The 13,407-nt window shown below is 39.2% G+C and overlaps 2 protein-coding genes across 2 annotated transcripts; both read right to left on the reverse strand.

Annotated features, from left to right (window-relative positions):
* Positions 1 to 1,923: 1,923 nt before the first annotated feature.
* On the reverse strand, positions 1,924 to 11,223 carry LOC139135919 (uncharacterized). Its single transcript, XM_070703700.1, has 5 exons — positions 11,045 to 11,223; positions 7,515 to 7,797; positions 6,348 to 6,551; positions 2,758 to 2,930; positions 1,924 to 2,363 (listed from the first exon to the last, which is right to left on the reverse strand). The coding sequence occupies exons 2-3, from the start codon at positions 7,785 to 7,787 to the stop codon at positions 6,360 to 6,362; spliced, it is 465 nt and encodes a 154-aa protein (XP_070559801.1). The 5' UTR covers positions 7,788 to 7,797; positions 11,045 to 11,223; the 3' UTR covers positions 1,924 to 2,363; positions 2,758 to 2,930; positions 6,348 to 6,359.
* Positions 2,084 to 2,948, reverse strand: LOC139144277 (type I iodothyronine deiodinase-like). The gene is made up of 2 exons (XM_070714948.1): positions 2,758 to 2,948; positions 2,084 to 2,363 (listed from the first exon to the last, which is right to left on the reverse strand). Exons 1-2 carry the CDS (start codon positions 2,946 to 2,948, stop codon positions 2,084 to 2,086), a joined length of 471 nt encoding a protein of 156 aa, XP_070571049.1.
* Positions 11,224 to 13,407: the final 2,184 nt, after the last annotated feature.

A 13,407-nucleotide genomic window follows, 5' to 3' on the forward strand; every position in this document is an offset into this window, starting at 1 on the left:
TTTGTGTTTTTGTTGGTTGTTTACTCGCATCAATGGCAGCTATATCATGTTCGCATACATATTTATCAGACAACAACATTTTCTTGGGAGCAGACGCATCTCATTATAAATTTTCGTTCTCTGTGTTTGCTGCTTCACCTACGTGGTTCACAAGTCAGTCCCAGGATCCGTTTGAAACAGCCGTCCACATGCGTATTTCTCTGACTTTGGTAAGTGCAAATCACCAGTGTCTAGCTCATTGCGAAGGCACCAGAGTGGAGTCTGCGCAGTAGGTCTGAATACAATCAAGGCAGATACTCCCATTGCAAACATTTTCACGTGAACAATCAAAGGCACACCCAAAGCGATCCGAATCACAAAACTTGAAGCAGCATTTTAGCCACCAATGAGCACAAAAAGACAATTTTTCCTCTGAAAAGTTACTCCAATACTGTATGCTATTGTCATTTTGGATTTGAAAATGGTTTTTTAAGATTGAACGAATATTTTTTCACCTTTTAAAAAATCATGTGTTATGACAATCCGTACTATGACATCAAAGGTTGTATGAAACTGAAGAGCATTTTATGTTTCATGAAAACCGTAGTTTGAACGACATTATGAACTCCTGAAGTCCTCCAGGCGACAACACGAAGAAACCCATGCCACGTGGTCGTTTGGAATATACGGGTTTGTTGCTATATTTCCTCCAGTGAATTCCAGGAAGAATCTTTTAGTGAAGGCATGATTGAAAATATTAATTTAAGTAAGGTATTTCGCTCAATTCAAACTTACACTATTACATATAAAACGATTAAGAATTCAACTTTGGAAATAGAGAGTTGAAGTCGCGAAATATACCGAGGGTTTTGCTTTTCTTGCACTGTACATGATTAATTCTTATGTTTTACGACGGAAACCCATAATTTTCGTTACAAATATGAGGCACCAATGTCCGTAATCTTTTCATCAAAAATTACAACGGAAAGTCCACGGAACTCAACTCAATGCTAATGTTCCTTTATTGACAACACTAGATGCTGAGTCGCAAGTGTTTATTTTTTACTATTCCACCCAAAATAATTGAGATATGCTTGTAAATACACAGTCATGAAGGTAGGCACACTTGAAGTACATATCAATGACACACAGAATAAACACAGAAAACAATCAAATTACGAATGCATACCAAAAAGCCATAATTTTTAAAATACCGTAGAAGTTAGTAATGGGTCCTTCGAGTATAACCTTGATAATGCGACTGATATGTACTGGTTTGATTTTCAACTGTGACGTAATTATTGGTCACGATATTCGACGAAATCTGGCCCAGAAATTACTTGCAAAAGTGAGACATCGTCAGTGGAGAACAACGTAGGGGAATCCACTGTCTCTCTCGGGCGATTGGGTGTCTACTTGACTTTAACCAATCGCCTTCATTATTGAATTCTGCACCTGCGCTGCTCTCACCTGTGCTCTTGAGTTATACACATGACATCATTGTCTTCGTTACCCAGACTGCTCTGCGGGGCTCTCATCCAGGCCACCCCTATCTGCAGAAATAAAATCTGCGCGCCATGGCCAAGTGAGCACAATAGCGATGCATCATGGGGGCGCACAATCTATGAAACAATTAGTATTTTTCGAGACAAAGTAACGGGAAATATAGCTTCAACATGTTCAAGGGAATGTTGAAATGGCTTTTAAAGTCTACCTTAGTAATGAGTGTCAACTATAACTTTTATATCCTGGGTCAGTTGTATCATACTTGTCCATAAACGATCCGAGCTATAAAAGTCATCGTTCATAATCATTACTAAGGTAGGACCTCGAAATCCACTTCTGAGTAACCTTGTCTCAAAAACATAATATACCACAGATCAGCTGCTCTGAGGATGCATCGCTCATGTAAGTATCGCGTCCCTAGAGCTTGCACGAAAGATTTTTGGATAGGATCTCCCTAAACTGTAGGGGCTGGATGAGAGTCCCTAGGAGCAGTCTGGGTAATCGGGACGGTACATGCAGTTTTTGATGTAGATGTTTCTCACAAGTGTGTGCATGAATCGCACGCCAGCCACGACTGAGCCTTGCATTGCGTCGATGACTATACTATTGAGCAAGAACGGGAGGTTTTAAAGTGGCGCCCGAGCCAGCGTCTAAGTTCGTCCGTCATCAGTGTATTGACTTCAGAGGGCTGCACTTGCTGGCTGATCGTCCTCCCAACAAACGCTATTTTGCCGTCCTTGAAGATGAACGCCCGGTCGGGAACGCTTTCGTAGAGCAAACTGAAGTCGTCGTTCATGTTGTCAATCACCATGCGGACACGGCTGTCGTCTTTTATGTCAGTGGTGAATGTCTTGTGGTTGTCAAGTTCCATCATTGTTCTAACGAAAGAAGAATAATAATGTCAACGAACTATCAACGTATTTGTATGCGTCATAGAGAGAGAGAGAGAGAGAGAGAGAGAGAGAGAGAGAGAGAGAGAGAGAGAGAGAGAGAGAGAGAGAGAGAGAGAGAGAGTCAAACATCTTGAAAGGGATCTAGAGAATGGGGGAAAGTGAGGGTAAAGTGAGGGTAAAGTAGGGGAAGAAAGGAGGTGAAGAGCGACAAGTGGAGGGACAGAAAAGAAGCCTCTCCATATAAAAGCTGTGTGATGGCATGGTGTTTTAGAGATATGCTTCATTTAGGTATCCTTGCATACTACAGTTGCAACCATTGGTTCTCAAGAACCCCCACGGCCCCCCGATTCTCAGCATGTTTAGTGAACGTCTAGCTTACCTGGCTGCTTCCAGTCTGTCTTCTAACGTCTTGTGCTTGCTCAGAAAGCTGTAGTGAGCTCCAAGACTCCAGCCATCCGAAGGGTGAGCTTCCAGTAGATAGACCACTAGGAAATCAACCCTGTCTTTGTAGTCTTGGAACAGCTTGAGTAGGGCGCCACTATGGACGATAGCCTGTCGGGAATATTTCATTAGGGGAAGGCTCCATTAACTTTGATGGTACCTGAAACCCGAGTTGCTGCCTGCCAACTCGGGTGACAAACAGAAGACTTTTAATCCCCAAGGTGTTAATTTTCCATTGTTGCGATTATCTTATCGAGCTGGTGCTATGATAGGAACGTCAGGGCTGTAACGACTCACTCAATACCACGGGCACACACATATGCTTGCACATGGAACTATGTTGACAGGAAAAAGTGAACTGCCCTTTTTTCAATGCAAGTAATCTAGCTTATTCTTTAATTTAGGCTCTAAACTAAGTTTTAGAAATATGGTGAAACAAAATATCGTTCTTCGTTCATTTTCATTCAAGTTTCCTATTTTCGGACGCTTCACTTCAGTAACGCGCATTGATCATATATGCAAATGTGATCAGAACAGCATGGAACGTTCTTTCCACGTGGCGAGATTTTTCTTGCACTTGCAAACAACGTAACGAGTGAGTAAGGACTCCAAGAGCTGCGCGTATCCTGTGACATTACATCTCCTATAGAGCGAATTTAAGTCAATGAATTGCTAGCCGGATCCGTCTGTAAACAGTATGGCCACTCGTACATATTATAAGAAAGGAGAAATAGTAGAGGCAGTTAACGAGGCCGGTCGGCGGACGGCACAATTTTCAGTGATTTAATTCACGGTATTAATTTCACAATAAAACGAATTCGCGAGCTTACCATTGATTTTTGGTGATGTTGAATATAATTGAAAAAGAGAGCTAAATTCCAGTGTTCATGTTTGATAAAATTCCAAATTGACGACACCCAACGTCAACCTGTACGACACCGTATGTGTACAACACACCTGCAGTCGATTAGTCGATTGTGACACAGTAAAGCTTACACATAATGCAATATCGGTCGACCCACAGTCCCTCTATCCATGCATTTCTGCAGTTGTCTTTCCTATTCTGCTCAGTTAACAGACATGATTTCACAGAATATTACACAGAAAACATATTTTATCATATTTGGAGGCACTGAATACTAGCATTGCAAGAGAAAGCGACGACAAATTTTCCGGTTTGATTCCAGCCGTTGCTTGTGCTACGTCAACACACTCGCAGCGATCAACCCAGAAATTATCGCACACTATCATCATTTACGATGGGAGAAGGATCACGAAAAAAAACACCGGTTTCAGATATGATGATTTCTGTCTTCGTGTCGTAGATAGACGCAGAGAACACTTGATAGAGCCAAAAACAGCGAAAATCGAGAAAAGCGTACACACAATCGGGGACTGTGGCATGCAGGACAAACCCAAGCTACGCATTATCACGTGACTGCCCCTCGTATCGCGGTTTGGCTGTGCGGTCCAGGTGATTGACACCTTTTACAATAGGCGTTTCCAGACCGGTGGATAGAGGGACTGTGGTCGACCTGAAATTTGACACTGTGATCGACGTAGCGTTTCAAAAGTACGAGAAATGAGACCAAAAAATTGTTTGTTTATTTAGATTTGATCTAAAACCTCCGGCAACCAACAGACAAAGTCCTACTCTTACGCAGAAAATCAACGTTTTCAAGCGTAGACTCCCGCGTAGACTTTCCCTTCCGCTTAAACCACGGCCCCTCCACAAAACGCGATGTAGATCTATGATCGACTATGGATGGATTGACGTGGCGTTTCAAAACTATGAAAAATGAGACTCAGTAACTTTTGGTTGCTTTACATTTTATCAAAAACCTACCCATCAGACAAGGCCCAACTCTTACGCAGAAAACAAAAGCTCTGAAGCGTCGACTTTCTCTTCCGCGTTTGAGACTTTCTTCTCTTTCGCGTTTGAGAGAAACAAACGTCGGCTTTATTCGGAAATGCCGGCTATTGGTGGGCGTAACGTCAGTCCAATGGTAAGCTGCACCCGATGTGAACGTCGGAATAATTCGGGCTGTAGTCGGGAAAGCAAGGATGACCTCGAGAGCGATTCCCAATACAGTACACGTTCGCAGATCGCCGCGGTACTACAGGCTGGTACAAGATAGCAACAAGTTCACCGCGTAAATTGCTAGATTACATATAGCCACATAGGCACTTCTGAAATGTTATCTCCGGCTTGCAAGACAACAAATATCAAAATATTATTATCAAAACCAGAATTTCGGGGCTAGAGAGCGAAACATTGCTGAAAAGTAACCGGCCAAAATACGGAAGTAGCCGGTCAATTTGGCCGGCATCCGGCTAAAAATGAACACGCGGATTCAAACAGAGAGGCTTGTTGCGATGGACAAGTAGCCTTTGGCTTTTGACCAGAAAAATAAGTGAGTGTTCATTGATAATTCAAAGACTGGATCCGTTGACACCAAAGTTTGCTCGTGACTTTCATTGCATTGCATGCACCTTTCCGCAATGTGAGTCTGAACTGAAATTGAAGAGTACGTTTTAGTAAAATTCCTGTTTTGTTGTGCTGAAGTCCTGTTTTGTTGTGCTGATTTTCGCTACCGTACTTTCTTTTATAGGGTATAAACATTCATACAAAAATAGCTTTTCGTATGCAAAATCAGCGTACGTTAATTAACTGCTAGTATTGTTTAAACGGCATTTTATTTGAAAGGGATTCTATAGTACCATCGTTTTTGTAAACTCTTCATGCAATTTTATGAACTAAATGATGACCTCAGGGTAACAGCAAGTGCTGGACGGCAATTTTAACGCTGGTCGGAAATCCTGAGTGCCGGACAGGGGGGCCATCATCAAGTCAGGCGCCGACTGGCATTGGCCATGCTAAAAGTAGTTCCGGCAGTGCTAATGTTTTGTTTACACTAAAAGATAATCTGTTCGCATATGTTGACATAGAGATTAATCCTCTGATAACCAACTCGGGTTACTCGGGTACGTCCAAGTTAATGGAGCGTTCCCCTCATGTGCATAATGCAGTAAATTCATGTTTCAGATATTACACATAAATACAATGTGGGACTGGTATGTTTGTTGGGTAATTCTCCAGGTTCTATCATCGATTAAGAAAATACAGATTGAACACAAAAGCACTGAGAAATTTATTGCCAACTTGATAGCTCGTGGTGTCTTTCCTTTAGGGTTGTACCATTCGATTTTAGGTGTGGGGTCAAAATTCCTGCACGAAATTATTTTTTCGTCACAAATTTGAGGAACCAATGTCCTTGATCCTTTCTCGTTATATGAATGCGTACTTTTTTTTCTAGAATTCCACACATTGTTCGGCCTGATATTCTTTTTGCAATGTTTTAACAAAAATTATAGCGCTTTTTACTCTGCATATTTTATCCGTTTTTACCATTTCCTAAGAGCTTATTGTCTATCTCCATATTCTTCAAGTATTTCTACCGAGATTTATCATGTGATAATGAAATTGTTGACATAATCACATCATAATAATATTAGTGTACAGCATACCCTGAAAGGGGGTCAAGAAAGCGATGACGCTATAACCGCGAGAGGGCGCTCTTTATTCAGGTGGAGCTCAGCTATCGTAGTTGTCGTTCCCGTTTCCATGTTCACCAGGTCCACGTCTTTGATTGGATCACCAACCAACGGTGGTACAGACGAAACTGACGGATTGACTCCTCCTACCAGTATAAAGTTATAAGCCTGCATCACCTAGAAATATAAGAAAGACGGTCATCCGATGAAAGAAACATTTAGGCCATTACAACCTCTTTAGCGTACATATTGATAGCTTGACCCAGACGTGGTAACATTCCCTGATTATCAAATATTTAAATTTATATACAATTTATATATATATATATATATATATATATATATATATATATATATATATATATATATATATATTATATTGGTGGAGCTCAGCTATTGAAGTTGTCGTTCCCATATATATATATATATTATATATATATATATATATATATATATATATATATATATATATATATATATAGGTGGAGCTCAGCTATTGAAGTTGTCGTTCCCATATATATATATATATATATATATATATATATATATATATATATATATATATATATATATATATATTTATATATATAGGTGGAGCTCAGCTATTGTAGTTGTCGTTCCCATTATATATATATATATATATATATATATATATATATATATATATATATATATACCAATCTTGATGAATATATATATTATATATATATATAGATAGATAGATAGATAGATAGATAGATATAAATACCAATTTTTATGAATTTTCCTGCAGTTTTTTTAAATAATTTTTGACCGAATGGACATCACATTTCAGTTAGTTATCAAAATTTTGACAAAAATCTGAAAAAAAATTGACCGGGGTATGTTTTCTAAAGGTGACAAAAATTGACTGTGGCGCTCAAAGGGTTAACATGATATATCCCTCGGCCGAATTCAGCGTTTAATTTACAGCTTTGTAGCAGCTAACAATATTCAGTGAAATACACTGACCAATTTCCAGACTATGGGAAAGATGTATGCTTTTCGTTGAACTTGGTCGATATTACATACTAGCATAAATAGAAGGATGTAATGTCATGTATGAGTCATAAAATGCCAAGTTTAATACTATCTTAAATTGTCCAGAAAAAAAAAATTTACCTCCTTATCATCTCGGTGCCATTGAAGAATACGGAATATCAACTTATCCGGTCCCTCAAGAAACAGCTTCAATAAATTTCCCCCAACTTCTCGATACGTCTTCATGTAGATACCCCTGTGTATCTTAGAGATCTCTGGAAGCAGCTGACTTGAATTTTCCTCGCTTGGCACCGCAACTTCGTTGTACTTTTTTATCGTGGCTTCGTCCAGCATACGTGCTTTAACGGCGGTGCCGAATTTGATGGCCACCTCGCGGTCTCTGAAAATCTCCATTACAGAATACCTGAAGAAAAATCCACGCCAGTCAGTGATTTGTGTTACCGTATCATGTCAGTGCTGTACTGCGCCTATGGACAGATGTCATTGAAGGTATACAGTCACCTGTAATCTAAATATGCCCATATATGGTCAAACGGGCGTTCCTTGGTATTCAAAATGCCCAAGTGAGGGCGCTGTGTTTAAAAAGCGGCCACCCGCTTAAATCTGTGATTGGTTAGATTTTCTCGTTCCATTGTAACTGTGGCAAAATTGGAACAGGTGACAGTATACCTTTAACAGTCAAAAAATCATGTCGCTCGGTGTAGTTTATTGATAAGTAACCTATAATTATTGACGTCATGTAAAATCCATTCCTGGTTGAGTCGCCAACAACGACATTACTAACATCACGTACCAAGGAACGCCCGTTTGAAAGTTGAAAGTCGACAACACAACCCGGCATATTTTGAGGAAAGGATAAGAATTATATTTTACACACTGAACAATATTACCGCAAATACTTCACAATGTTGCAGGCAGTGCGGCTTTGACTATTGTATTGCGATGGAAAAAGTTTACCCTGTAAGCTTAGAAGGGAAAGGAGACGGACGCGTCACGCAGCGCACACGTTTCTAAATAGACGATTAGTATGGTCCATGTTACGGAGATGGATGTCAGGGAAATTTCGAGGAGGCCGAGAAAGTGTTTCAAGACTTGTCCCCTCTTTTTCTTCTTACTCGAACCTAGTGTTCAAGTATTTGAGGGGTATTAAAATATCAAAGTGCTTGGCAACGGTTGCTATAGAGAATGCGCAATGTTAACAGAAGTTACAGATTCAGTTTTCCTGCACCGAGTAAATGTCCATTTTCAATGGATTAACGATTAAGGTAGTATGCGCCTCGAAAGTGAAAGACTTAAACTTTTGCTCAAACTTTCCTTAGTGAAACTTTTGGTCATTTTCTTACCAAATCAAGAATAAAAATCAGGGATCACCGTGCAAATTTTGGCTCTAAAGAAACAAATTACCTAACATTCTGATTGTCGACACTTTGCGATGCGACGAGAGTCAACCTTTCTAGTCTGCTTTTAGCCACAAAAGTCATGTAGTAGTTCTGTTTTCATGATCTATCACTCTTTCAACAGTTTTGACGACATTATGTTTTTATGCGAACGAAAGTAAGGCTTCTGTATAAAGGATTCGAGTTGGCTTAAATGTTCGGGAAAAAATTAAAAAATTAGTGAAAAGTAAAATCGAAAGTCGCTAAGGAGCTAGCGTTCTGATAGAAATATTTGGTTTTGGGAATAGTCAAACAGCTTTACGAATTCTACGACAAAAGCCTTCTTCGAATAAAAGGTATTGACGCCACCAACGACTCAACTGAAAGGAATCGCTTGAAAGGTTTAACAGAGGAGGGTTCCTCCGCGAACTTCAAGAAAATCTAAACAAGATACTTAGAACCTGGCATGACATCACGTGAACGAGAACCTACTTCGGAATAAGAATTATGACTAATTTTGAAGCTGAAGGGTGGACTTCTTGATGCCATTGTTGATTTATTTGACTAACCTTTGCCTTCAGATGTGTATCCAATAAATATCAGAGCTGACGGAATGTATGATGAAAGAGATACTGCTATGTAGCCTTGTATGATTTTTTTTCAAAATCTCTTCTCCTTTAAAAACTTCCACCAGAAGTCTGGAACGCACCTCAAATCATTTACTTTGATAATCCACAGATTGTGTAGTGTTATCGTGAAACTTTTTAAAAATACACGTGATGGCCTAAAACATGTTAGAGAATTTCGGCTATTTTACATTTCAAAGATTTAAGCTTGAAGCAGTATTTTTCTCTTGTTCAAACACTTACACGGTCGCAAGTGAGTTAAGGCAGGGGTCCAGCAGGGGTCCAGACCGAATTTCGAGCTGAATTTCATTTCTCAAAAACTACTGGTCATATTTTGATGAAATTTGGTACACATACGTAGTTTTGATAGCTCTTTCAGTTTATGCCATTTAAATTTGCATAAAATATGTCACGTGATTTTTATATTGACATTTTCGCGCCAAAATCGCGTATATTATGTATCGGCATATTCCAACTTGTAAACCACATTTAAACTATGTTTTATCGGCATATAATAATAGAATGGGTTCAGTACAATCGATCAACATCCTTTACAAAGAGAAATTCCTGAGTTAATTGCCTCAAATTTGCACCAAATACGTACGATTTGTAGGAAAAGTCAATTCTTGGTTGAGTTTCGGTGATTTTTTAAAGAAACGCTACCAAATCATACATGTTTAAGGTATTGTTGTAAAGATATTTTAAGCCTTAGTTTGGGGATAGCAAAAGTTCAGGAAAAAATTGCGATCTACAAGTTGAAATTTTCGAAAGAAATCTGGTCGCTTTGTGCGCAATCGGGCCATCTCGCAAGCAATCCAAAAGGTCATGACCCCGTCGCCTGTTACTGAAACAATTTGTAATTTTAAGCTGAAAGTGGCCGCACACATCATCCCTCTTGTCTTGTTTGTGCTTTTATGTGTTTTCTGTCTGTATCGGGTAAGGTTGTTAGTGAGAAAATTAACAAACTGGTTGTTATAGCCATGGTGAGACGTGGAAGTATGTCTTAGACCACCATGACCTTTTGACCCCCACGTTTCCTACCAGTTCGTTCCTTAGTGGCTTATATAAACATGGAGGTACCAAATGTACCTCCATGACATAAGCACATCTCTTCCTTAATTTCATATTGTATAGATGTTGTTGATTACTGTATTCTTCTTACAGGGAAGCAAGAATACTCATGTTCGGATCGTTTTATGTCCGACTCTGTTCACTAACCCTTGTCACCTCGTTCCTCATGCCGTGGACTTTGGCCTCGGGATGGCTGATGTATGGATTTCGTTTGTACGCAGTGATCGGCCTATTCTGTGTGTTCGAAGTTCCACACAGTGCTTATGGGCTATCTTTTGTTGTGAACACTAGTGTGTCCTTTGTCACTTCGTTGGCTCGATGATGTTCCAGTTAGGAACTTTGTTTGTGATATGATTTTAGAGATTTTCTGTTGTTATCTCATGAGTGGCAGTGTTGTTTTATTAATATTCATGAGCCCTAATGCATATTCATGATAACGTTTGACGCCCATGCCTTAACATACTTACGGTGACGCTTGATGTCTTTACTTTCTTTCGTAATATCTGGGAATAGCTAAAATTACTAAAAGAAAACATTTTGAGAAAGTTTAAAAAATATATTTTAGGGTGTGAAATACCTTTACAGCAGCTTGTTCGTAGCAGCTCTACGAGACCCACGACAAACTGTCTTTGCAGGTAAAGTATCTTCATTAGTCTCTCTACATAAAGCGCGCCCTAACGAACGTCGTCGACTGCAAACACTCAAGACTTCATCCGCATGTAAGCCAATCACTTGTAGGCCTTGCAGGTGGTTGCACAAGTCCTTTTGATCAAACTGAGACGCTTGGCGTCCAGCCTATAAATAAAGCCTGTCAACCTCGTGCGACCAAGATTATGTTAAATGACGTTGGCTGAGATTGAATTGAGACAATAAAGAAGAATTTTTGCCGCCATTTCGACTTGACACGTCGAAGGACGACAATCATTAAAGTACGCCGCATACCTTTTTTCGTCTCGTGAGAAATTCTACTGAGATGATATCCCAATTATTGTTAAGTGAAGACCGACAGGCGGTGTCGATAACAAAGGTAGCTCGCGACGTTTAATCAACTATTGTCGTAATGTCTGACGAGGTCAAGTATCAAAAGCATTAAATCGAGCATTCATTGTACATTCCGATACAGTTGGCCTTTTAACTGCAAAGGTTTTAAGTCGTTTATATACGTAATTTTAATAGAGTGATCTTAAAATGTCTTGACTCCTTGCAGTTGGTGGAGAATGCCACACTCACGGTGAGGTCCAGAGTCCAGCCGTTAGTTTAAGGTAGAATGCGTCTCGGGGACAGAAATTCGGACTCTCAAACTTTTTCAATTCTCTTCTAATCTACCACTTGTGTGTGTTCATTTTAAAGCTCTTGGTGTAAGAAAACTTTTCACCAGCTTAGTTTTTCAAAAATCAGAAAAGTATATTTTTTCTCCATAGAGTTAACACAGGGATTGCGGCCATTTTGAATTACAAATATTGGTAAATCGCGTCATTTGTTTCTCCAGTACCAAAATTTGCACTGTGACCCCCGATTTTTATTCTTGATTTTGAAAGACATATGCTTGAAATATGCCTTCAGGAAAGTTTGAGCAAAAGTTGAAGTCGTTCACTTTAGAGGCGCCTACTACCTTAAGCCTCTGCGACTGTGAACCGAAAGCCACCGTCCACCGTGAGTTGTGTGTGAAGCTACAGACTGTACCGGAAACCAGTCACAAATCGGGACATGATACACATTGCTCTCAAATTTATATAAGCAGTGTTTTGTTTATCTTCATGGTGCAACATGCAAGCATATATATATATATATATATATATATATATATATATATATATATATATATATATATATATATATATATATATATATATATATATATATATATATATATATATCTGAGGCAGATTTATTGAGAGAAGGCAAAACAAGTTAGGGATATTTATGATTTATAATAGGTCGAATATGCTCGAATCAGGAAATGTTGGAATTGCTAGTAACCGAGATGGTTCTGGAAAAACTATCGTTTAGGAAAACCTATCGTTTAAAGGGCTGTGCGTTTCTTAGTGCTTGTCACTGAATAAAATTATTAAGTAATCAAGATCTAGTTTTGATGAGAAAGCGGTAAAATGATGACAATATAACTGCACACTTTGTGTCTATGTGATGATCCTCCTGTTTAACCTAGAATGCATCTCAAAGTTTAACGATATTGTCTCACTTTGAAGCTGTTTGAGTAAATGCCGTGTACGGTACATCAGCTGATTTTATTAAAAATTGAATTCTTCTTCATAGAGTAAACACAGGGATGTCGGCCATTTCGAATTTCAAGTGTCGTAAACTATTGGGTAATTTGTTTCTCTAATGCTAAATTTTGCAAGGTGGCCCCTGATTTGAGTTATCGATTTTCAAAAGTTAAAGAGCAGTTTGAAGTTTCCCTGGGGAATTATGGCAGAAGTTCAAGTCTTTCAATTTGGAGGCGCGCAATACCTGATTATAAACAAAGCTCCACTTTTTAATAAGTATTGTTCCTATTCTCTAACATAGTCACAAAGAGGTCATCGTACAGGTCTAAATCTCCGAGTACTTACCTGTTAAAAGCTTTCGTAGTTCTTCATGGTCACTGATGAATGATCGGAATAGGGAAAAGTAATCACCGAAAGTAATTGGTGATTTCAGCTATACGGGTTTCTCCTTGCGGTTGCACTTAGAAGTGATTGTATGCAAAAACATCGTCCTGAATTTACATAAAAGGGCTTAAATCAGACAAAAAGGGTTAAGCATTTCCCGAATGTTACGTGAGGTTGTCCCTTTCCCATCCATCGGTTCTAGACCAGTTAGCTCCCACCCTCCTTTAGTACATTAACCCAGCGGACACTAAATAGTCATCCTAACAAATCGCCATCATCTGATATATAAGCACAGGTGCTTATGAAGGAGAGCGCCTATCACAAATCTGTG

This window comes from Ptychodera flava, chromosome 1 (genome assembly GCF_041260155.1).
Source record: "Ptychodera flava strain L36383 chromosome 1, AS_Pfla_20210202, whole genome shotgun sequence".
Lineage (NCBI taxonomy): Eukaryota > Metazoa > Hemichordata > Enteropneusta > Ptychoderidae > Ptychodera > Ptychodera flava.